Source organism: Megascapheus bottae, chromosome 3 (genome assembly GCF_031878675.1).
Source record: "Megascapheus bottae isolate mThoBot1 chromosome 3, mThoBot2.hap1, whole genome shotgun sequence".
Taxonomy (NCBI): Eukaryota; Metazoa; Chordata; class Mammalia; order Rodentia; family Geomyidae; genus Megascapheus; species Megascapheus bottae.
The window spans coordinates 45,292,816-45,317,797 of NC_143511.1; the positions used below are offsets into that span (position 1 = coordinate 45,292,816).

Genomic DNA, 24,982 nt, shown 5'->3' on the forward strand with positions numbered 1-24,982 from the left:
CCTTCACCTGGCACAATAGAATTTTTGCAGGATGTAACCCTTATTTTATTTTTAGGCTGGGAGCTCAAAAATAGTAATCTTAGCTATTAGGGAAAATGAGAAAGGGAAGATCATAGTTAAAGGCCACCTTGTCAGAAAAAAGTTCACAAGATTTCCTTTTCAAAAACTCGTAACTGCCAGTGCTATGGACATGGTTCTGGAAATATAAACACAACTACATAGTCATAAAAACTTATGACTCTATAGACATAATATTTTATTACATTGATTATTATGTATCTATGACATACAAACCCTCAGCCTAATTTTGATTATGTTCTAAAATCTAATGCCAGTGATTGTATACAGATTCCTTTCTTGAATACTTGTTAAACATGTCATTTGAAATATGATATAAAAATCAATGTTAATAAATTCTTTAATAAAGAAAAAACTCATAACTGGACACATGATAAATGCCTGCCATCCTACTGGAAGCTGAAATTGGAAGGACTGAAGTTCTAGGTCAACCTGAACAAAAAAGTCTGCGAGTTCCAGTAGCACAACAATGTTCATTGCAGCACTATTTACCATAGCAAAGATATGGAACAAACCCAGATGCCCCTCAGTTAATGAGTGGATCAACAAGATGTGGTATTTATACACAATGGAATTCTATGCTGCTGTCAGAAAGAATGACATCACCCCATTTGTAGGAAAATGGAAAGACTTAGAAAAAAAATCATCTTAAGTGAAGTAAGCCAGACTCAAAGGAAATTAGGCTCAATGGTTTCCCTCATTTGTCATAATCAGTAGAAACCTTGGGCTCTCCTAAGCAGAGATTTACAATAGAACAAAACTTAGATACATAAGGCCATATAGTATGATGCTAAATGAAAGGACCTCCAGGATATAGAAACAAAAGCCATATAATGAGTGATTGTTGTCCTTAATGTACTATGTTATCTCTCATCTCTTTTGCTGTCCCTTGGTTATCTCATATTGTTACAGTATTTCACCTTGTTATCTGATATATTAGATATACGTGTATCTGGTTATTTGAAATTGGATAGGGAAGAGGGGAAAACAAGATGAGGGGTGGGGGTGGGGGAAGGGAAATGGGGACCAAGACATGAGAAAGGTTATCGATGTATGTGAAGTAATACACCCTCAATCTGGTGAATATAATGTAACCCTTCTATTAATTACAATAAAAAATATATGGGAAAAAAAAGTCTGCAAATGTCTCTCTCATGGGAAGAAATTAGGCATGGTAGCATGTATCTGTTTTCCCAACTATGACAAGAAAAAATAGACTATGGCGGTCAGGAGTTTGGCCTAATGGGCTAAGAGTTTGGCCTAATGGTAGAGTGCTTATCTAGCATGCACAAAGACTAGGGTTCTATTCCTCAGTACCACATACATAGAAAAGTCGGAAGTGGTGCTGAAGCTCAAGTGGTAGAGCTCTAGTCTTGAGGAAAGCCCAAGGACAGTGCCTTGGCCCTTAGTTCAAGCCCTAGGACTGGCCAAAAAAAAAAAGGCTACAGGGGGATATCATCTTCCTACTTGACTGGGGCAAAGTATTCTTTTTGTTTGGTTGGTTGGTTTTTGTGTTGATTTGATTTTTTATTTTTCTGAGACAGGGTCTCATACAACCTTAGATGACTTGGGACCTACTACGGCCCAAGCCAGTAGGGAATTTATAACCTTCCTGTCTCTGACTCTTTGGTGGTGGGATTACAGGTATATACCATCACATCCAGCTAGAGCTTTAATACCATCAAATACAGTTTTCTCCTACAGCTGCTTGGCCTCCCACTGCCAGCTTTCCTTCTGAGTTTTTTCTACTCTCTCTGTCTTGGCAAAGTAATCAGGATGAACAGTCTTCTTCTTAGGATACCAGTAATCTAAGCACCATTCACATCTTTCAAGGTGGTACCCTCACCCCCAGAACAGAGGATGTGTGGCTGTGAATGCTGACTGTGCCATTATCATTCTTTTGCTCCTTCAGCAACTGGGTGGCTTCAATCTTGCTTTTCTTTCCTACGCTCCCAACAAACAACTAAGCACTGTTAATCGTCCTTGCAGATGAACTCTGAATTGAGGTGTTCATAAATCCACATCTTCTGCTCAACAGTCAGGATGGCTACGGCACAAAGATTACCAAATGGCCTGTTTAACTTCAGCAGTGGCTCACAACATTTTTTTTCTTTCTTCCTGGGACTTGAACTCAGGGCCTGGACACTGTCTTTAGGCTTTCTCAAGGCTATCATTCTACCACTTGAGCCACAGCACCACTTCTAACAACGTTTCTATACATAAGCTTATTAGCTCATTTATTTAACTTCTGACTCATTTATTTCAAAACCCTATTTTCTCATTCTACTTTTTACAAGAAATACTTCAAATGCATACAGAAATTATATTATATTCAAGTTGTCTATAATCCACTTCTCGTGGCCAGAATAGCCTAGTTGGTAGAGTGCTTACCTGGCATGCATGAAGCCCTGGGTCCTATTCCTTGGTATCCCATACACAGAAAAAGCCAGAAGTGGTGATAGAGTGCTAGCCTTGAGAAAGCTCAAGGACAATGCTCAGGCCCTGAGTTCAAGCACCAGGACTGGCAAAAAATAAAAATAAATAAAAAAGCTTGTTCCTGAGTATCAGGCCCCAGCACTGACACAAGATTTAACTGAATACTTACTCCTTTCATTCCCACCTACCACTAGTAATCTCACAATCAAAAAGAAATACAATTCAGCTTTTTTTCTTATTCTGTGCAATTCACATGTATGTTGATCCTAGTGCTCTTTTGCTCAAGGCTAGCACTCTACCCATTGAGCCACAGATCCACTTCTGGCTTCTTGGGAAGCTAGCTGAAGATCAGAATCTCATGGACTTCCTGCCCAGGCTGACTTCAAACTGCAATCCTAAAATCTCAGCCTTCTGAGTAGCTAGGATTACAGGTGTGATCCATCAGTCCTAGGCTTGACCTTCATTCTTTAGAAAAATAAACTAAAAAGCAGAATAAGTCAATAGATAATAAGGAAATAGCTGTTCTATTAAAGAAACTGGCAGGGACCAGTAGTTTTGCCTAGTGGTAAGAGTGCTTGCCTAACATGCATGAAGACCCTCGGTACCTTCGATTCCTCAGTACTACATACTTAGAAAAAGCCAGAAGTGGTGCTGTGGCTCAAGTGGTAGAGCACTAACCTTGAGAAAGCCCAATGACAGTGCTCAGGCCCTGAGCTCAAGCCCCAGGACTGGCAAAAAAGAAAAAAGAAACTGACAAAAATAAGCAAGATAATCTGCTCCTAAGTAATCTAGGTTGTACTTATTACAAAAGCTTTCTCAATCAAACTATAAATGGTTAATATCTCTAGGCCTTGGGTCTTTAGTCTTTGTACTTGTCTTTATTTTTATTTATTTTATTTTATTTTTTGCCAGTCCTGGGCTTGAGCTCAGGGTCTTAGCACTGACCTTGGGCTTTCTCAAGGCTAGAGCCCTACCAGTTGAGTCACAGCACCACTTCCAGCTTTTTCTATGTATGTGGTACCGAGGAATCAAATCTGGGTCTTTGTGCTTGCTAGGTAAGCACTCTACATTACTAGGCCAAACTCCCGGCCCAGTAATTGTCTTTATTTTTAAAAGTGATCATGCAAACCTAGTTACATAAGGTCATATAGAATGAGACTAAATGAAAGGATTTCTAGGATATGGAAACAAGAGCCTTATCTTGTGTGACTGTTGTTCTTAATGTACGATGTTCTTATTTATCTTCTTTTTTGTTGCCCTTTGGTTAATCTCATATTGTTACTGTATCTGACTTTGTTACCTGGTATATTGTATACATTTATTTGTTTATTTGAAATAGGAAAGGGAAGGGGGGCAAACAAGATAATTGGGAGGGGGTTGGGGGAGGGAAATGGGTAAAAAACATGAAGAAGGGATATCAATGTGTGAAAAGTAATGCACCTACTATCTAGGGAATGTAACTGTAACCCCTCTATACATTACCCCAACAATAAAAAATAAAAATTAAAAAATAAAAAAGTGATCATGCAACTGTTTGAATTTGCAGTTAAACATATATTTTAAGCGACTGAAGTTCAAATTCATGAAGAATATTAAAATATTAATTTAAGAAGATACCTTCTGATCATCCCTTTTACATCACACATAGCTCAGATGGCTCTCCTAAAACAACATTACAGCTTAATATTTTTAGCCCTTTTCCACACAAAGAAGTCAAAATACATTACTACCTAATGTGTTTCTGATATCATTTTAAATCTTTCAAATATCTTTCAAATGTTCACTGTGTTGAAAAAGTCATTTCGTAAATGTGGTTTTTCTAATTTTACCTCTTTTATTTCCCACACTGATGATGCTTCAGTGCTATTTTAAGTACTGAACTAAAATAGCTCTACTGCATTGCTGAATTTTTTTCAAACGTATTCACATACATCAATATATCTGTATCTATAATACTTTAACCTGGTCTTTAGTAACCTGCCTTTGCTGAAAATGGAAACACTGTTTGATCCTTACCACAGGAATCGACCTACTCAGGAACCTAAGTGACAACAACCAGAAGGCACTACCATGAATTGTCTAAACCAGCCTCCTTTCTCATATTTGGAAACCAGGAAAATGTAGGGCATGTAGCCTGTATGAATGTCAACAAGACATGTATCAAGCGTTTCTTTAGCTCTGTATGGAAGGGCAACGACAGACTCATGCAAATATACTTTATGTACAGTGTGAAACTTCAACAATCAATTGATGCCTGAAACTACAGACAGTACTAAATCCTATATAGGCTATATGCTATTTACCCATGGTAAAGTTTAATTTATAAATTTGGTAAAATAGTTGAATAACAGTAACTATAATACAAAGAACAATTACCACAATGTAGTGTAGCTATACAAATACACACACTCTCATGCTTGCACTAGTGCGCGCTCGCGCTCTCTCTCTCTCTCTCTCTCTCTCTCTCTCTCTCTCTCTCTCTCTCTCTCTCTCAATAGCTAATGTCTCACTGGATAATATCAGCATTTTCAAACCACAGATGATCATGGATAAATGAAAACAGGAACAACAAAACTGCAGATGAGGAAAGACTACTGTCGACTGCTTGAAAAGCTTCGCTAAAAAGACACTTCCCTCCCTTCATCTTGTCCCCTTTCGCATTTTTATTAGACCGGGTATTAAAATTAAAAAAAAAAAGCAAAGCAAAGTATTCTGCAGAAAACAATTAAACTGGAAAGGGTGGCTGGAATAGACTATAACCTAAAAAATATCATGAATTATATGGGTACTGGTGGCTCACACCTGGAATCGTGGCTAATCAGAAGGCTGAGAGCTGAGGGCTGCCAACTTGAACAGGAAAATACATAAGACTTTGGTTTTCAATTTGCTACCAAAAAATAAAAAAAAAAAAAGCAATGTATCTGTGGCTCAGCCTAGACCAAAAGAGCTCAGGAACAGTGTCCAAACCCCAAGTTCAAGCGCCATGATCAATAAATATATACATACATACATACACACACACATATAAATTACATTTAGTAAGCTAAAACTTATTTTTCACTCACAATTAAGAGTATCATATTCTAGGTACCATATCAAGGGTTTAGACATGAATCATTTAGTCTGTAAACTCAAATATGATGACTAAGAATAATTATAAATTATTGAGTTGGAATTTTAAAACCACCTGAATAAAAAGCTGAACAAGATATAACAATTCATAGTAAAAAAAAAAAAGTTCTGCATTTTGCGTGTGTGTGTGTGTGTGTGTGTGTGTGTGTGTATGTGTGTGTGTGTGTATGCAGATCCTGGGGCTTAAGTACTCAGAGCTTGGGCACTAGCCTGAGCTGTTTTGCTCAAGTCTAGTGCTCTAGCTTTTTTGGAGGTTAATTAGGGATAAGATTCTTATGAACTTTCCTACCAGAACTGGTTTGAACTATGCTAACCATATCTTAGTCTCCTAAGTCGCTAGGATTACAGGCCTCCCCTAGAAATATTGATAAGCATTAAAAAATGTTAACAACACTGCAACTGTGCCCTGTGTTAACAAAAAGGTAGTATTTATCTAGAATAAGGAAAATGATGGTCTTCCCTAATCTTGTTTTAAATAGGTCACTTTTATGTGTGTGTGCCAGTCCTGGGGTTTGAACTCTGAATTCCTCACTGTTTCTTTATTAAACTGTGTTTTCTCTTGCCACACCTACACTTCCATACTTTTGCTGGTTAACTGGAAATAAGAGTCTCAAGGATCTGTCTACCCAAGATTTGCTTTGAACTATGATTCTCAGATCATAGCATCCTGAATAGCTAAAAGGATAAAAGGGATGAGCCATCAGTGTTCAGCTAAGTACAAATTTCTTAAAGGCAAAACTATATCACAACACTTCTATGATATCCTGCAAGTAGAAACTTTCAATCACAATGAATGAATAGACAGAAAAAAAGGAACAACTGAAGATACCACTACCACCTCTGGTCAGATTAGACCAGAACTACCTAATATGTAATATTACATAGACTGTTCAAACACCAACTACAGAACAAGGAACAAAAAGCCAAGGAAATAAGGAAGGGGAAACAGTGGCTCAATCCTATATTTCTAACTACTCAAGAAGCTGAAATCTACAGATCAAGATTCGAAGCCACCCAAGCAGAAAGTCTGTGAGACTCTTATTAATAAATCACCAAAAGAAATCCAGAAGTAGAGCTGCGGCTCAAATGGTAGAACACTAACCTTGAGCAAAGCAGTACCCAGGTCCTGAGTTACAGGATGGGGGGGGGGGGGGGGGGAAGGAAAGCCACCAAAGAGAGAATACATTCAAAGTTAGTTTAATGAAAGGAAAAATTCAATAATACAAACTTTTTAACTTGAAAGAAGAAAGACTAGGACCCTCTCAGTCTTCTAGACCATCTTTGGAACTGTATCCTATACTCAAATGACTCAGAAAAAAGTAATACCTTAATATAAACTAAACAATAAAACAAATGTGGCAAAACATCAACATTGGATTAGAGCTATTCAGAAGTTGTCTGTATACTTATACTTTTTCTATAAGTATAGAATTAGCACAAAATAAAAAATGTTTGAGATAGTTTAGTGACAGGGATCAAATGGGAGTGGCCGTTGGACACAGTACTCCTGTGGGTCAACCAGCACTAAAGAGACTGCCAAATCCTCAGGCACGGCATACCCACAGTCCAGAAGCAGCAAGAGGAAACGGCCATTGTAAAGAGAGAGAATTTCCCAAACCAGAGCTCCCTCCTGAGCCCAGCCTCATCTTGGAAGAAGAGGGACAAAACCTTTGAGAAGAGAGCTACAGGCCTGATACCCAGTTTAAATGTCCATGTCACTGAGCATGTATTCTTCCTCAGCTGCTCTAAAACCTGAATCACTCCAAAAAGAATGTCATCTATAAGCATCCCAGCTTTGGACCCCCTTCAACCTCGCTGGATCTCAGTGGCCCCAACTGCAAAAGCAATAGACAGAGCCATCATTGCCTGGTCTCTGCCTCACAGGCATTTTAAAAGAAAGAGATGTATTCCATTTTGTAAAATCACCTTTTAATCTGAAACATCACGTAAATGTACTGGAATGGAAGTGGAGCTGAGGTTATTGGAAGTATTAAGTGGCCAGAGCCAAGAACTTCCCATTAGACAGACCAAGACAGTACTGCTACTCAACAATTCTGCCTAATGTTTCCTGCAGCCATCAGGCAGCGGTTGGACTGCTAACACTGTGTTTGGGGCTACTAAAGCTGTGTTTTGCCAACTTCAGATGGCCTCTCCAAGGAAGAATGCAGATAATTTTCAGGACACAGAGCAAATGCAGGTTTTTAGGGTGACACCCTTTTGGGGAGTAGTTCACCATTTCTTTTAGGATACTGCAAGCTAAAACAAAAAAATAGCAAGTACTTTTTAAGTAAGTTTCTTTTATTCAGCTTGTGATCTATGGTTGGGGAGAAAAAAAAACTCATTCAAATATCATTTTCTCAAGAGGCTGGGAGTTTAGCCTAGTGGTAGAGTGCTTGCCTAGAATGCATGAAGATCCAGGTTTGATTCCTCAGTACCACATGCATACAAAAAAAGCCAGAAATGGTTCTGTGGCTCAAGTGGTAGAGCCTTGAGAAAGCCCAAGGACAGTGTCCAGGCCCTGAGTTCAAAACCCAGGACTGGCAAAAAAAAAAAGTCATTTTCTCAGAATAAATAGTATCTCTCCTCTGAACTTTGCTGGACGGAGTATATAACATGACTCATCAAGTATGATTACTGGTCTACTTTTCGATTGCAGTGAATAGCTTGTGAGCTTCAAGACAGGAACTATTAGTCCAGAGATGCTCAATGAGTGTTTAGTAATGAGTGAAATTTTTATTAATGCCGTTAGTGCTATTGTCCCAAATATTCTCTTCCTCCTTGACATTGTCTGTCAAATATGTAGATAACAGAAAATATCTAGACATATATTAACAGACACCCAGCCACAAATAAGCAGCTTTTTGTACATACAAGGGCTTTCTCTAAAGCATCTATTAGCAAAAAAACAAACCAAACCAAAACAGAAAAAGCAGCATATAAAATTCAACTAATTAAGCCGCAAAGTAAAATCTTCTTAAACTCTTCAATTTGTAGCCATTTTCATAGTTGGTATACTATATTTATTCAGCTATGAAAGCAAACATACAAAATGGTTTTGCTATTGTTAAAACAACAAAAAAAAAAACCTCTAAGCTAACGTTAAGGAAATGAGGTGGCAAAAAAAAAAACATTAGACATTAGTAGACATTAGGTCCTGGTTTGCTGGATAATGGGAAGGCTCCACGCACTCACTAAGAAGATAATGAGAAATTTAAGTCTTGGTCCCCAGATTCCCTGCTTTCTAAAATGCAGTCACCTGTAATGACTTCAAGTAAGATCCTCTATAACCCACTAATCTAAAATGATCAACCAAAAAAATCCATTCATGCCACTTGAATGATCACAAAAGACTTTCCACACCTGTGGACTGATGAAATATCAGAAAAGTAAACTGCATAAGATTCACTTCAATTCATATACTGTTTGATCTTCCTTAACTAAATACCTAAATCTCTCTGAATACGTCAGTGAATGTAGTAGATCGGCACAATTAAGTAATTTCTTACCTGATTAAATCACCAGGGCCACAGAAATTTTGGTTAATGTCTTGCTTTTATTGGTAGGAATTGCTGGGAATGAAGCCCAGGGCCTTGTGCATGCTAGATAATCACTCTACTAGTGAGCTATCCCTCCAACCCTAGCATAGTTTTATTATTGCTTTCAATGGACTCTATTTTTTAAAGTTGTTTTAAGGTTCACAGCACAAGAGTGGAAAGATGCAAAAGATACATCCAAAGCTACTAAACAAATTTGATAGGAAAGAGGGCAAGGAGGGGAGAGGGAAGGGGGGACAAAAACACGATAAGAGGTATTAAGTTTCAAGAAACAATGTACCCACCCTCACCACCTGATGAATAAAACTGTAATCCCTCTATACATTATCCCAACAATAGAATACAATTTAAAAAATTAAAATCATTTGGCAGGGTTGGTAGAGAAAAAGGAACTGGTGGGATTGTAAACTAGTTCAGCCACTCTGGAAAGCAGTGTGGAGGTTTCTTAAAGAACTGAAAATAGACCTTCCCTACAATCCTGCCATACCACTTCTGGGCATCTACCTTGAACATCATAACCCAAGATATGATAAAGACACCTGCTCAGCTATGTTCATCTCTATTCACAATAGCCAGGAGATGGAAACAATCCAGATGCGCTACTGCAGATGAATGAATACAGAAAATGTGGTATATATATATATATATACACACACACACAATGGAATTTTACATAGCCAACAGACAAGATAAAATAATGACATTTGCAGGGAAGTGGATGAATCTAGAGCGAATCATGTTGAGTGAGACAAGTCAAGACCTAAGGAACAAAAGGCACATGGTATCCTTAATATATGGCTATTAGATCCAAACAGTACAAGAGCGAGGACTCAATATTTGCATACCAATGCTATGGAAATGGTAATGGAAATATAAACATAACTATATAGACATAAAAACCTATGACTCTATAGACATAATGTTTTATTTCATAAACTAATGTGTATCTATGACATACAAACCCTTAGCCTAATTTTGATTAAGTTCTAAAAACTAAGTGCCAGTGATTGTATATAGAGATTCCCTTCTTGAACACTTGTTTGTTAAACTTGTCATTTGAAATATGATGTAAAAATCAATGTTAATAAATTCTTTAATAAAAAATAAATAAAAGCATTAAAAAAAGAGGGCAGGCCAGGAGTTTAGCCTAGTGGTAGAGTGCTTGCCTAGCCTGCATGAAGACCCGGGTTCAGCTCCTCGGTACCACATACATAGAAAAAAAGCTGGAAATGGTGCTGAGGCTCTAGTGATAGAGCTTAGCCTTAAGAAAGTCCAAGGACAGTGCTCAGGCCCTGAGTTCAAGCCCTGGGACTAGCAAAGGAAAAAAAAAAACTAACCAGGAGGTAAGAGTGGGGAAAAAAAATTGGCTTTCTAGCTAGGTGCCCATAGCTCACACCTGTAAATTCTAACTACTCAGGAGACTGGGCTCTGAGGATCATGATTCGAAGCTAGCCTGGGTAGAATGGTCCCCATGAGATTCTTATTTCCAATTAACTTAACCACTCAAAAAAACCAGAAGTGGTACTGTAGCTCAAGTGGTAGAATACTAGCCCTGTGCATAAAGAGACTCAGGGACAGGGCCCAGGCCCCAAGTTCAAGCCTCACAACCAACAACAATAAAAAATGGCTTTCCGCATTAGGTTGTCACTGGAGTTTTTGGCAAAGCAATATTCTCCAGAAGAAAGACAATACAGGAATTTTATTTAGGGCACCTACACATATTGACATGGGAAAACACACCTGCTTAATGTCTTGATGTAATATAGAGGAATCTAACATACACAAGCCTATCCTGCGCAATCTTAAGGACACAATAAATAGTCTTAATCAATATGTGGGTGACACAAGAGGATGAACAGTTAATACAATGTATGCCACATCAAGTTTCAAATAACGCTAAAAAATTTTAAAAAAAAAAGTGGGACCAGGAGTGGGGCCTAGTGGTGGAGTGGTCACCTACCATGCACTAAGCCCTAGGTTAGATTCCTACATACACGGAAAAAAAAAAAACAGAAGTGGTGCTGTGGCTCAAGTGGTAGAGCGCTGCTAGCCTTGAGAAATCCCAAGGACAGTGCCCAGGCCCTGAGTTCAAGCCCCAGGATTGGCAAAAAAAAAAAAAAAAAAAAGGAAGGAAGGAAGATAGGTTAAGCCAGGCACCAGTAGCTCATGCCTGTAGTGCCAGGTACTCGGGAGGCTGAGATCTGAAGATCACAGTTCTAAGTCACATTACTTAGGAAAGTCTATGACACTCTTATCACCAATAAAGTACCAAAAAGGCTGTGGATCAAAGTAGTACAGAGCTAGCCTTCATCATAGAAGCTAAGGGACAATCCCCAGGCCCTAAATTCAAGCCCAATGACTGGCAAGAGAAGAGAGAGAGATTAAGAGAGAGAGAGAAAGGAGAAGGTAGAGACAGGACAAGGGAGAAAGAGAAGAAAGGAGAAGGGGGAGAGAGAACTGATAGGAGGAACTCTGGAAAAACAAGTGTTATGTAAAATGAGAGCCACCTGAATACAAAATAAGGGTACCTACTTAACAAAGAGTGCAAATGTAATGTAAAAGGTGGGGAGAAGATTTTAAGTTGCAATAACATAGTTGGAAAGGAATTAAGGATTTGAGAACTAATAACTGAGGAAGTATGGCAGATAACAGATGCTCACAAATTCTTGTCACTCTTCTCATCAAAGAGTATGGCTCTTTTCTGAGCTGGGGAGTCTGTGCATGTACATGGACCAAGACAATACTGTGCTAAGTTGGCAGCCAAGGTCTTTAAAGACTAGTGGCTTCTATTTTCTGCCTCTGAAAATACTAAACCTTAGGACCTCATTGCCAGGCTAGGAGGAAGCTCAAGCAACCACCCAGAGAAAAACATCCCAGGGAAACAATTTCAGCCACAGTCTGGGCCAATAACCAATACTAACTGTCCAGCAAGTATTCCAAGTTACTATCGGGGGACAAGTCCTCTGTGTAACTATGAACACTCTAGCTCTGTGGGAAATTACTGACACTGATGATCGCAACCTGAATTAAAGGAATGCTAGGGCAGGTGCACAGCCTAGTAGTAGAGTACTCACCTATCATGCATGAAGCCCTGGGTTCGAGTCTTTAGTACTATATACACAGAAAAAGCCAGAAGTGGTACTGTGACCCAAGTGGCAGAGAGCTAGCCTTAAGCAAAAGTGTCCAAGGACAGCCCCAGGACCTGAGTTTAATCCCCAGGACTGGCACACGCACATGCACGCACACGCACGCGCGTGCACGCACACACACACACGCACACACACACACACACACAAACATCCTGGAGGAGGGAAGCAGAAGAAAACATGGGAAGGGGTAACAGTGTTCAAGAAGTAATGTACTCACTACCATACAAATGTAACTGTAACACTGCTATACATCACTATGACAATCACTTTTTTTTTTTTTTGGTTTTTGGGGGTTTTTTTGTTTTGTTTTATTTGTGGATCATGGGGCTTGAACTTGGCCTGAGCACTGTCCCTGAGCTTGTCAGCTCAAAGCTACGGCCCTACACTTGAGCCAAGCCCCACTTCTCATTTTCTAGAGGTTAACTGGAGATAAGGGTCTCAGGTCCTTTTGTGCTCTGGCTGGCTTTGAACCCTGATCCTCAGATCTCAGCCTTCTGAGTAGCTAGGATTATAGGCAATGAGTCACCACAGCCAGCTGAAAAAAAAAATTAAAGAAAAAAGAAATCCTAATTCTTGATCTTTTTCTGGAAAATACATTTTCCATGTTCCTCAACTGACCTGCCCCTAAAGCATAATATGCCTATATGTATTCATCCTTGCCCTTTCTAAAACAAGCTAAAAACAAACATGTAAATGTAGTGTTAACAAGTGGAAAGCAAGTGTAAAATGTTAGGAAGATCTCTGGGCATAAGGCCAAAAGAACTAATCATCGTTCTTTTTTCATGATATATGCTCTTTGGAAGTGTACTGCAGAAAAGTAGGAAGCTCCCCAACCAACCTACAGCTAAGGCATATAATAAAATTGAGGAACACAGGTTTATCAACTACCAACACAGTGCCATTACAACCAAGACTCTGAATGACCTTGAGTGATGGATCTGTCCTTTGTACACCTTATTTTCCTCATCTGTAAATCCACAGTGGCAAGACAGTTATTATAGATTTAAAGAGAAAAATTAAAAAACTAACCATAAGCTCTTCCTGTAAGCGGCCTGAGGTGACCTGTGAAAATGGTTCGCTACTCTCTAGACCCAGAAAACCCTACAAAATCATGCAAGTCAAGAGGCTCAAATCTTCCCATTCACTTTAAGAACACCAGAGAAACAACCCAGGCCATCAAAGGTATGCATATCCGGAAAGCTACAAAGTATCTGAAAGACGTAACATTAAAGAAGCAACGTGTGCCATTTCGGTGTTACAATGGTGGAGTTGGCAGGTGTGCCCAGGCCAAACAGTGGGGTTGGACACAGGGTAGGTGGCCCAAAAAGAATGCTGAATTTCTGCTGCACATGCTTAAGAATGCAGAGAGCAGTGCTGAACTGAAGGATTTAGATGCAGACTCCCTGGTCATTGAACACATCCAGGTGAACAAAGCACCCAAGATGCGCTGCCGAACTTATAGAGCCCAGGGTAGGATTAACCTATACATAAGCTCCCCGTGCCACATTGAGATGATCCTTACTGAGAAGGAGCAAATTGTTTCTAAACCAGAAGAGGAAGTTGCACAGAAGAAAAAGGTATCCCAAAAGAAACTGAAGAAACAAAAACTTATGGCAAGAGAATAAATTTAGCATAAAATAAATGCAAATAAATGAAAAGAAAACTAACCATAAGTACTGGGCCAGGCACAGAACGTATTAGAAGAATCTGTCTCTGTAAGACAGGAAAAATGGAGACACAGAATGAAAGAACCCAGTTTCCCTTCCTCTCCCAGTAGACTGAGCTCCTCCTAAACAAGGTCCATTTCTTACTGATCTAAATTCAGCACTTGATAGATTATTTCTAACATCTCTTTCCAGCTCAAGCTTTCTGAAAGATCTGGACAGCACATCTGGGTCAGAATTCGTTGCAAGTTATTTATGTCTGTTATATACTTGGCCACAAAGTACCTATATTTCAACAACTGAAAAAAAATTAGTTTGCACAAATGTAAAGAAATTATTCGGTAATTCCTTTCAACTGCCTCCTTAACCTGCCCCATGAGATCAAATATAGTATTTTATTATATATTTTATAATAAACATAAACATTTGAATGAATGAATACAAAACCCCTGACAGTCTAAGGCAGACTTTCCTAATTTTAGCAAGCCTTCCTAATTAAATTCAAAGTTGCTGCACTTAGGTATGACAAAATGGTTAAAAATAAAAAACAGCAGATGTTTAATCTCTGGGTGGTAGAACAATTTTATTTTTAAAAATCCTTCATTTATTTTACACTGCAGGAAGTCAACCAAAACACTGGCACCCAAAAAGCTCATTTAATATGTCAGCCTAACTCAAACATATTCTGTATCTACAGAGATGACTCCTGCCAGTTGATGTTTAAAACTATTTTGACTTCTCAACTCTGAACATACTAACTTTTGAAAATCACTTCAGTGGAAGTTTTAAGTAAAAGGAGATCAGTAACCAACTGGTAAGAATCAATTCACTAAAATAATCAGGCTTTCATCTAAAAAAAAAAAAACAGGCAAATCAACAACATATGGGAGTGATGGTAGGAATCAGAAATTAACCTCTTATCTTTATAAAATGCTCAGGATTCATTCATTCGGAATTCAGCAGAGATACCATTTGAGTCTCCACTGAATTCCAAAAGGAGAAAAGTGGGACATGATGACTAAGGGCAGATGCTTAGACTTTCAAGGTCTGCGTCACCAAACACACGCACTGATTCCGCTGCACAATTAGAAAAGGATGGTCATGCAAAGGTCACTTTTGCCAGGCTCACATTTACTATAATCAGTTCAAAAGGACTAGCTCAACACTCAGGGTGAAGGTCTAGGGTAATCAGCATGGGCTATTTCTGAAGGTAAAGCACTTTGCTAATCTTTAAGATTTTAACTGCCCTCACAACACCTAATAAAAGACTACAAAGAAACCAGCAGAGGATATGAAAGAAACACTGTAAATACAAAGTGAAGCCTCCTCCCCCCTGCCATTGTTCTGCAGCCCCCACAGCACACCTTGCTGCAGCAAGTCAGCCATGGCATCCCAGGAAGATCAGACCCTCTGCTGCAGCAGGAGGCACTGTTTTCTCCCATTACTGCACTCACCCTTACAAAGTTAAAGGGAGTGAGAAAAAAGGGGATGGGGGAAAGCCTTAGCAAAGCTGACATGAAGCATTTAATGAGGATAATGTTATCTAACAAAACCTGCAGGTCTCCAGTGAAATTTAACTCTAGTTCCAATTTTGTACATAGCTTTTCTTAAACCTCACAGATTTAAAGAGAACCTTGTAATCACGCTCCCAGGAACTGCTAAATAAATACAACGTACTCACAGGTTTAGAGCAGCTGTAACTTTGGAGGAATGAAGACAGTTCCACTATGAAGATGTCTTTTCCACTGTCGAACCAGATTTTTTTTTAAGCCAACAAAAAGCAGAGATAAACCTCAATGCAAAAACCTACAAAAAAAAATCTTCTATTTCTGTTTTATTCCATGTTCTCCAATGAGATTCTCAATTATCAGGCACTGGCAGAGAAGTTACGAAGACAGCTGACAGCATCCCAGAGCTTTGCAGGGTAGAATTTAAGTCATGTCAGTTAAAGTGGCAGCTACACACACTGCTGTAGCTGCTGCTTCCGCAGGAAGGGATGCTGGGAGATTTCCCCCTACCCCCCCAATCTCTGCTGCAGCATAGTTCTAATCCATCACTGTTTAATTATCCTGGGGAAACAGGCTAGGAGAATACAAATGGACTGGATTTACAAAAACTGCAAAATCTTTTAATGGTTTTTCACCTAATCTAGGGATTCATCTCCCATCTGAAAGAAGACCGATTAAGAAATAAAATGAATTACATTGGCTTTAAGGAAAATAAGAACAGACTGCTATTCTCAGGTTAGACTTTTTTCTAAACACTTTTTTCTAAATACTTCTAAACACTAATTTTTAATCTAATGTTAAATGCACAAAAGATAAATCAGTGAAATTTAATTAAATCAAACACACCTTACAGTCACATCAATGTAGTTAGAAATAGCACTTTTAGCTGGGCACCGTAGTTGATGTTTGCAATCCTACCTAGTCAGGAGGCTAATATTTGGAGGATTATGTTTCAAACGAGCCCAGCAGAAAAGTCCTTGAGACTCCATCTCAAATTAGCCAGCCAAAAAACTGCGCTAGAGGTGTGGCTATACTGGTAGAGTACCAAGCATGAGCAAGCAAGCCAAATGATCATGACACTGAGTTCAAGCAAAAAAAAAAAAACCTCCTCCCCCTGCTGTGTGTGTGTGTGTGTGTGTGTGTGTGTGTGTGTGTGTGAGAGAGAGAGAGAGAGAGAGAGAGAGAGAGAGAGAGAGAGAGAGAGAGAGAGAGAGAGAGAGAAAGAGAACACCAGTACCAGTACTAGGGTGTCTCATGGACTTACCTGTTCTAGTTGGATTCAAACTGCAATCCTCAGATGTCAGCCTTCTGAGTAGCTAAGATTCAAGGATGAGCCATCAGTATCTGGTTCAATGGTACTTTTATTTTCATTTCTGGTCAATCTTGGGGCGTGATCTCTTGATCTCAGGGCCTGAGTGCTGTCCCTGAACTTTTTCGCTCAATGGTAGCACTCTACCACTTTGAGCCACAGTGACACCTCCGTTTTCTTGTAGTTAATTGGGTATGAGAGTTTTACCTGACCTTCCTGCCTGGGCTGGCTTCAAACCACAATCCTCAGATCTCAGCCTCCTGAGTAGCTAGACAAACAGATGTGAGCCACTGGCACTGGGCTTAATGTATTTTTTGCAGGGTACTGATACCAGTGGTTCATGATTATAATCATAACTACTCAGGAGGCTAAGATCAGGAGGATTTGGTCCAAGAATAAAGCAAGGCTAGAGGCATGGGCTCAAGTAGTACAAATTAAAATATCTGTAAGTTGCTAGGTGTCAGTGGCTTATACCTGTAGCTACTTAGGAGGCAGAGGATCAGAAGACTATGGTTCAAAGCCACCCCGGGCATGAAAGTGCCTCAAAACTCTTATCTCTAATTAACCACCAGAAAACCAGAAGTGACACTATGGTTCAGTAGTAGAGCTGAAGAGTTCAAGGACAGCACCCAAGCCCAGAGTTCAAGCCTCAGGACCGACAAAAAAAAAATTGTAAGTGGTATCAGGGCTTAAGTGTTGCTAGCTCTGCCTTGGCTTCTTTAGCTCACTTCAAGACAGAAATCACAAAGATGAGGCTGGGAGCATAGCCTAGTGGTATAGTGATTGCCTAGGATGCACGAAGACCCAGGTTCAATTCCTCAGTACCACGTACATAGAAAAAGACAGAAGTGGTGCTGCGGTTCAAGTGCTAGAGTTCTAACCCTGAGAAAGCCCAAGGACAGTGTTTGGGCCCTAAGCTCAAGCCCCACAACTGGAAAGGAAGCAAGGAAGGAGGGAGGGAGGGAGGGAGGGAGGGACGGACGGACGGACGGACGGAGGGAGGAGAGAGGGAGGAGGGACGGAGGGAGGAAGGGAAAGCAAGCAAGCAAACACACCTTTGTGTACAAAGGAGGCAGTGCCAGGATAAGAGTTCCCAGACAGTTTGCTAAAGTTACAGAGAACCTTATGAACATAGAAATGGTAGATTTGAGCAAGAGCAGCCACTGAGATTTCTTCACACATTTTGTCTGTTCTTCTCAGCACCTGAGTTCACACCTGGCTCAACCCTAATCTGTCTCTGCACTTGAATCTGTCTCTGCTCACACAGGATTTGAAGCAAAGCTTGGAGGAGAAACCAGCAGTCTGGTCATCAATAGGAACCCATGTCAGGCTTCCCCTTACCTGACTCAGAGCAGAAATAAAATATGATTGCTCAGACTCGATAGCAAATAATGTAATCTAAAGATCTATTACAGATGAAATAAGACTGGTATGGAGTTGACAACTGCTGAAGTTCTTTAATGAACATATAAGTGGTTTACTATCCCCTTTACTTTGGGTATGTGTTTGAAATACTGTGCTCATAGTAAAATTCTTTTAAAGGGCCAGGAGTGTGGCCCAATGGTAGAGTACTTGCCTAGCCTGCATGAAAGCCCTGGGTTCCATTCCCCAGTACCACATACACAGAAAAAGCTAGAAGTGGTGCTATGGCTCAAGGGCTAAAGCACTAGCTTTGAGAAAGCTCAAGGACAGTACTTAGGCCTTGAGTTCAAGCTCCAGGATTTGGGGGGAAAAAAACTTAAAAAAAAATAACTTGGTCAGCTATGTAAGGAATGAAGGGATGCAGTTGAAAAGATGGAAGACAGAGAACAAAGAAAGCAGGAAAACAGCTCAGCTATTATTAGCCAACCCCTAATGTGATGGTAACTTAAAGTAATGTAATAGAGGGGGAGAATGTGGGGGGAAACTAGGAGAATAGATGGGGAATACATTTGGGGTAGAAATCATCAGACCTGGGTATGGAAGTTAAAGGAGAGGGAAAGGGATGAAAGCTGTCTCCCAAGCATCTTGCTTGAGCAAATGGTAGATGACAGGTGCAGAAATTTACAGAGACTAAAGGAGGGAAAAGTTCCATATGGATAGGAAGTGGATACCAAGACTTTAGTCTGGGACATTTAAATTGAGGGATCATTTGTCTAGAGAGAAGTTGGAGCCAAAGAGAGCAGAGAATTTAAAAATAAATTCAAGCCGGCACAGGGCTCATACCTGTAATTCTAGCCACTCAGGAGGCTGAGATCTGAGGATCACACTTCAAAGCCAGCCGCCAGCCTGGACAATAAAGAATGTGAGACTCTTACCTCTAATTAATCACTAGAAAATGGGAAGTGGGGTTGTGGTAGGGGTAGGATGATAGCCTTGAGCTGAAGAGCTTAGGGACAGCACCCAGACCCAGAGTTCAAGCCCCACGAATGAATGATTGTTGTCCTTAAGGTACTATGTTATCTCTCATCTCTTTTGCTATCCCTTGGTTATCTCATATTGTTACAGTATCTCACTTCGTTACCTGATATATCGCATATATTTGTATTTGGTTATTTGAAATTGGATAGGGAAGGGGGGAAAACAAGATGAGGGGTGGAGGTGGGGGGGAGGGAAATGGGGACCAAGACATGTGAAAGGGTATCAATGTATATGAATTAATGCACCTTCTATCTGGAAAAATCATGTAACCCTTCTATTAATTACAATAAAAATATATGAAAAAAAATTCTGGTCAATAGTTACTCTTTATAATTTAGTTAGTATAAAGAAAAATACTGATTAAATATTTCCAAATATCATCCACCAATATTTACCCATAATTAACCTTAAAATAGATATTAACTATAAAATGAAAAAAAGTTCTTTCTAATCTATAACATGTGAATCAAACAAAACACAGGATATTGAAAGAAAAGTATCTATGAGAAATGTTATGTTAACAAAATTTTTATTTCTTTTGTAGGCTTCTAATTAACTTAGACAAAAATATCTCTTTTACTTTCTACAAGTTAGTACAAACTCACAGTAGCGCTTGCACATGAATACATTCATCACTTCCATATTCACAATACCTCAGGACTCCATTAAACACCTATAAATTACTATGAAAGAATAAACTCAAACTTTTTAATAAGATACTACAGAATGTGGAAGACCACTGCTAAGCACATATTAACTTGTATCTGTTCTACTAACAGTCTGAATGAGTGCAACCAGCCTCTCTGACTTCTCCAACAGCCCATAAAAAGAAAACAGTAGGTGGCAGGGTGGAGCTGGAGGCCCACTAGCTGGCCTGCCAACACCAACATGGAGTCCTTGTACTAGGTCCCATTCTTGGTGCTTGAATGACCCAATCTGAAGCCGAAGAAGCCGCCCTGGATGCACATGCCATCAGCCATGACAGTGGTCGTGTCCTACTTCCTCATCACCAGAGGAATAATTGATGATGTAAGTGTTGAACCTCCAAGTGTTAGCTCAATGCCTGACGAACATGGACACCAGAGGCCAGAAGCCTTCTTGGCTTACAGAGTAAACGGACAGTACATTATGGAAGGCCTCGTATCCAGCTTCCTGTTTACAATGGGAGGTTTAGGTTTCATAATCCTAGACTGATCCAATGCACCAAATATTCCCAAGCTCAACAGATTTCTTCTGCTGTTCAATGGATTTGTTTGTGTCCTACTGTGCTTTTTCATGGCACCGGTATTCATAGAATGAAACTTCCAGGCTATCTGAGAGGATAGAATGTCTTTTGAGAAGAAATCAGTGGCCTCCAGACTTGTTCCTGGGAATGAAGTTTGAAAGTCTGTAAAGGAACAAAGAACAGCAGGAAAAGAAGCCTGAGCACATCAAAGCTCAGACTAGAGTTTCTTGGTATCAGAGACAACGCTATCACGGTATTTTTTTGCTGTGACCTGCTCTAATATGCAATCATGTTAATGGCATTTTCTTAGTGTTAATTTCTTGAAGGGAAAAAAAAATACTCCACTTCTCAAACTATAATATTGAATTAAGTCATTTTTTTACAGTCCCCTTCACATCCTTTTTTGGAAATGACATCTCTGATCTTAAGAAGTTCAACGGAAGGCAAGATCTATGAGCTGAGAGCTCTTGACAGCTGGGTCGCTTCTCCGGTGATGCTTTTGCCTTTAAACAGTGTGCTAGTGTGTTTCTGTAGATATAAATTCAAGACTGTCTCTTGAGCAGTATGATGTATGTAAGGAGCAGAAATAAATGATTTTTTTCTAATTAATAACTTAAAAAAAAGTCAGCCTGGACAAGAAAGTTTGTGAGACTCTTACCTCCAGTCAACCACCAAAAAGCTAGAAGTGGAGGCTCAAGTGGCAGAGTGCAAACCTTGAGCAAAAAAGCTAAGAGCGCTGGGATGTTGCTCAGTGGCAAAGTGCTTGCCTAACAAGTGCAACGTCCTGGGTTTGATCCCCAATGCCAAAAAAAAAAAAAAAAACTAAGAGACAGCATCAAGACCCTGAGTTCTAGCCCTAGTACCAATACCAATAAAGAACTAATTTGCTCACCAGACACTTAAAAATGTAAGATAAACTCTGGCACGGGTAGTTATAATTGTTTGGATCTTAAATGTTGCCAAAAGCCAATGAGCTAAAGGCTTGGTCCTCAGGGTGATACTACTGGGAGGTGGTGAGAATTTGGGGAGGTTGGAACCAGTAAAGGAACTCAGGTCACTGAAGATATGTCTTAAAGGAAACAGTAAGGTATAGTTGTATTGAAGGTGAGCCCTATGCTCCCTATATAGAGCCATGAAGTTGAAACAAGATCATTCTGAATCATTCTCAAGAAAGACAGATTTCCAGGATAAAATAATAAAATTTATTCTCAAATTCTCTTTCCCCTCTCTCCTCCTAACTCCCTCCTCCCGCACTCTTCTCCCTCTCTCCTCTACTTGGTCTCTGAAACAGGGCCTAATTATGTAGCGCAGAGCTTACTATGTGTCCCAGGCTGGCCTCAATTTGTGATCCTTCTGCTTCAGCTTCACACATGCTGGATAATAAGCATGTCCCACCAAACTCCACTTCCTCAAACTCTCTTTTGCTTCCTGGCAACGGAGTGATCTTTTTGTTTTACTCCACTATGTGCTCCATTACTCTTGCCATGATGTGCTGTCTCACCAGAGGCCCAATGCATGGATTAGAATCTCCAAAACCATGAACCAAAACAAACCTTCCTCTTTATAAGTTAGCCCAGGTATTCTGTTACAGTAATAAAAAGCTCAATAACACAGCAAACATTTAAATTTTGTACACTGAAAAGGAAGTTAAAATTAGAAAAAAGTGAAGGAAATGCTGACTACAGCAGAAAAATACAGCCAGAGAGGTTAAAGAGCAATTAAGGGGATTTTAGGTAATCAGAAGTGAGGTAATATTGCAGAATGAGAAAAAGTAGTACCAAGATTTACAATGGTTTAAGTGTATCATCTTATCTTACTCTAGAGGCAGATAAGATATTGGAAGGATTGTAGTTTAAGACTAACTCAGGCGAAAAGAGAAAAAGGACCGCAAGATCCCATCCCAATCAGTAGCTGGGCATGAGCTCAAGCTGGGTAAAAAAGTCTGTAAGAAGCAAAGAAGCCGGGCACTGATGGCTCACGCCTGTAATCCTAGCTACTCAGGAGGCTGAGATCTGAGGATCAAGGTTCAAAGCCAGCCCAGGCACAAAAGAACCTGAGACTCTTATCTTCAATTAACCTCTAGAAAATGGGAAGTGGGGCAAAGCAGTAGCCTTGAGCTGAAGAGCTCAGAGACAGCACCCAGGCCAGTTCAAGCCCCATGACGCACAAAAAAAAAAAAAAAAAGTTCATAAGACACCATTTCAACCAACAAAAAAAATGGGGAATGTGCTCCTATTATCCCAACCAAGTTAGGATATATACACAGAATTGTGGTCCACATTGGCCCAAACAAAAAGAGAGACTTTGGCCCAAAAATAATTAGAACAAAAAGGGTTCAAAGTGGCAGTCTACCTTATCAAGTGTGAAGCCATGAGTTCAAACACCAGTAACACCAGAAAGAGCCCCAGCAGCAGCAGCAACAGCAACAGCCACCACTGAGGCTTGTACATTTCCTGATTCAAAAAGTACATGAATGGGGACCAGGAGTTTAGCTTTGTGGTAGAATGCTTGCCTAGCATGCATGAAGACTCAGGTTTGATTCCTCGGTACCACATACATTAAAAAAAAAAGCCAGAAGTGGTGCTGAGGCTCAAGTGGTAGAGCTCTAGCCTTGAGAAAGTCCAAGAATAGTGCTCAGGCCCACAGCTCAAGCCCAGGACTGGCAAAAAAAAGAAAGTACATGAATGATGAATAGTTTCTGACAATCACAAACCAATAATATCGCCATTATACTCCACTTTCAGTTTGGTTTTATAGGCATTTATTTCATTTTGCTTATTGTGACAGTCTTGCTCTGCAGTTCAGGGTAGCCTTGAACTTACAACCCTCTTACCTCAATACTAGAATTACAAGTGTACAATAATAGCAGCTATTTCTGAATAATACATTTCTGATGATCAGTCCCACTAATATTAAAACATTTAAAACAGTTGAAAAGAGTACTTCTTTATGTAACTAAAACCTCTCTGCACATCAACTTTACAATAACAATAAAAATATCTGACTTTGTTACTGGTATATTGTACATAATTTATTTATTTGGAATAGGAAAGGAAAAGGGGAAAACAAGGGAGAGGCTGAGGGAGGGAAATGGAGACAAACACATGAGAAGGGATATCAATGTGTGAGAAGTAATGCACCTACTACTTGGAGAATGCAACTGTAACCCCTGTATACATTACTCCAATAAAAAATATTTTAAAAATTAAAAATGTTTAAGAGTATTGTAAAGGGAAAAAAGGGTATAAATCAAAGAAGCAGAATAAAAAGCCCAGAAATAGCATTATTTTAATGAAGCTTTTATTCTATACAACTGATAATGTAAGCAGGGCACCAGTGGCTCATGCTTATAATCCTAGCTTCTCAATAGACTGATATCTGAAGATCATGGTTCTAACCCAGCCCAGATAGGAAAGTCCACAAGACCCTCATCAATTAACCACTGAAAATTCAGAAGTGTAGGTGAGACTCAAGTGTTAGAGCAACAGCCTTGAGCAAAAAACCTCAGGCTCAGTGTGCAGACCCTGAGTTCAAGCCTCTGGATTGGTATTAATAGACATCAGAAATCCCTTTCAGTGATTTCAGATGTACCAAAGGTAAATTGTTATGATCCTAACACGGGCAGGGAGATCTGGGAGCCGCACAAGTGCTGAGTGTGAAGATAGTGTGTCTTCTCAATGATCTCAGACGGACCTGTTCCTATGTGAGAACAAAACCTCTTGCTCACTGACCAACATATCACAAAAATATCACCAAAAGCTGGGCAAGGTGGTTCATGACTGTAATCCTAGCTAGCTACTCAGGAAGCTGAGATCTGAGGATCTCAGTTCAAAGTCTACCCAGGTACTAAAAAGTCTGTGAGACTCTTATCTCCAATCAATAACCAGAAAATGGGAAGTGGCACTGAGGCTAAAGGGGTAGGGTGGTAGCCTTGAGCTGAAGAACTCAGGGACAATGCCCAGGCCCAGAGTTCAAGTCCCACACTGACAAAAAAAAATCACAAAAACTGTTCAGCTTTCCTGATAAGTAGATACAGACAAGTCTTAAAAGGGTTACCAATAAATGAAATTACTTATTGGAAAATATTTTACTTCACTTGCTCTTAATAAGAACTGATGCTCAGAAACACACTTGAGAGACACATTAAAGAAATCCTTTCTGAAGCACAATCACACTTCAGTTTCACACTGTCCTTTTTATAACAGTAACTACTACTCTCAAAAACTTTAGAATGAAATATTTACATTTTATATATGAGAGCTAGCAACTTTTCACTACAATATATTTTAATTATAATATGACTTACATAGAGATGGTTTCCAAGGCATCTTCAAAGATGTCCTGAGAAGGAATAAAAAAAGAAAAAATTATGAGTTTCTCCAGAAGTAAGAAGGGCATGTGCATAAAAGATGAATACAGGGAAGAGGATATAACATGCAGTAGAACAGCTCAACTTTGGCGAGTGAAATCCCTGTCACAGAAAGCTGTCTGATCTTAAGTGAGATTTACATTTATTTTTTATTGTAA

General features: G+C 39.6%; 1 protein-coding gene and 1 pseudogene across 2 annotated transcripts in view; one reads left to right on the top strand and one right to left on the bottom strand.

Annotated features, from left to right (window-relative positions):
* Ttc39b (tetratricopeptide repeat domain 39B) overlaps positions 1–24,982 on the bottom strand; it is a 96,569-nt gene that overhangs the window by 47,487 nt on the left and 24,100 nt on the right. Inside the window, exon 2 of one of the 2 annotated variants that reach the window (XM_090330015.1) lies at positions 24,762–24,796. In XM_090330015.1, coding sequence (XP_090186141.1) covers positions 24,762–24,796 — 35 coding nt within the window. Of the gene's footprint in view, positions 1–15,694; positions 15,922–24,761; positions 24,797–24,982 lie in introns of those variants that run through there. The other variant, XM_090330016.1, reaches the window with a different exon arrangement.
* Positions 20,119–20,555, top strand: LOC150065421 (oligosaccharyltransferase complex subunit OSTC pseudogene; annotated as a pseudogene).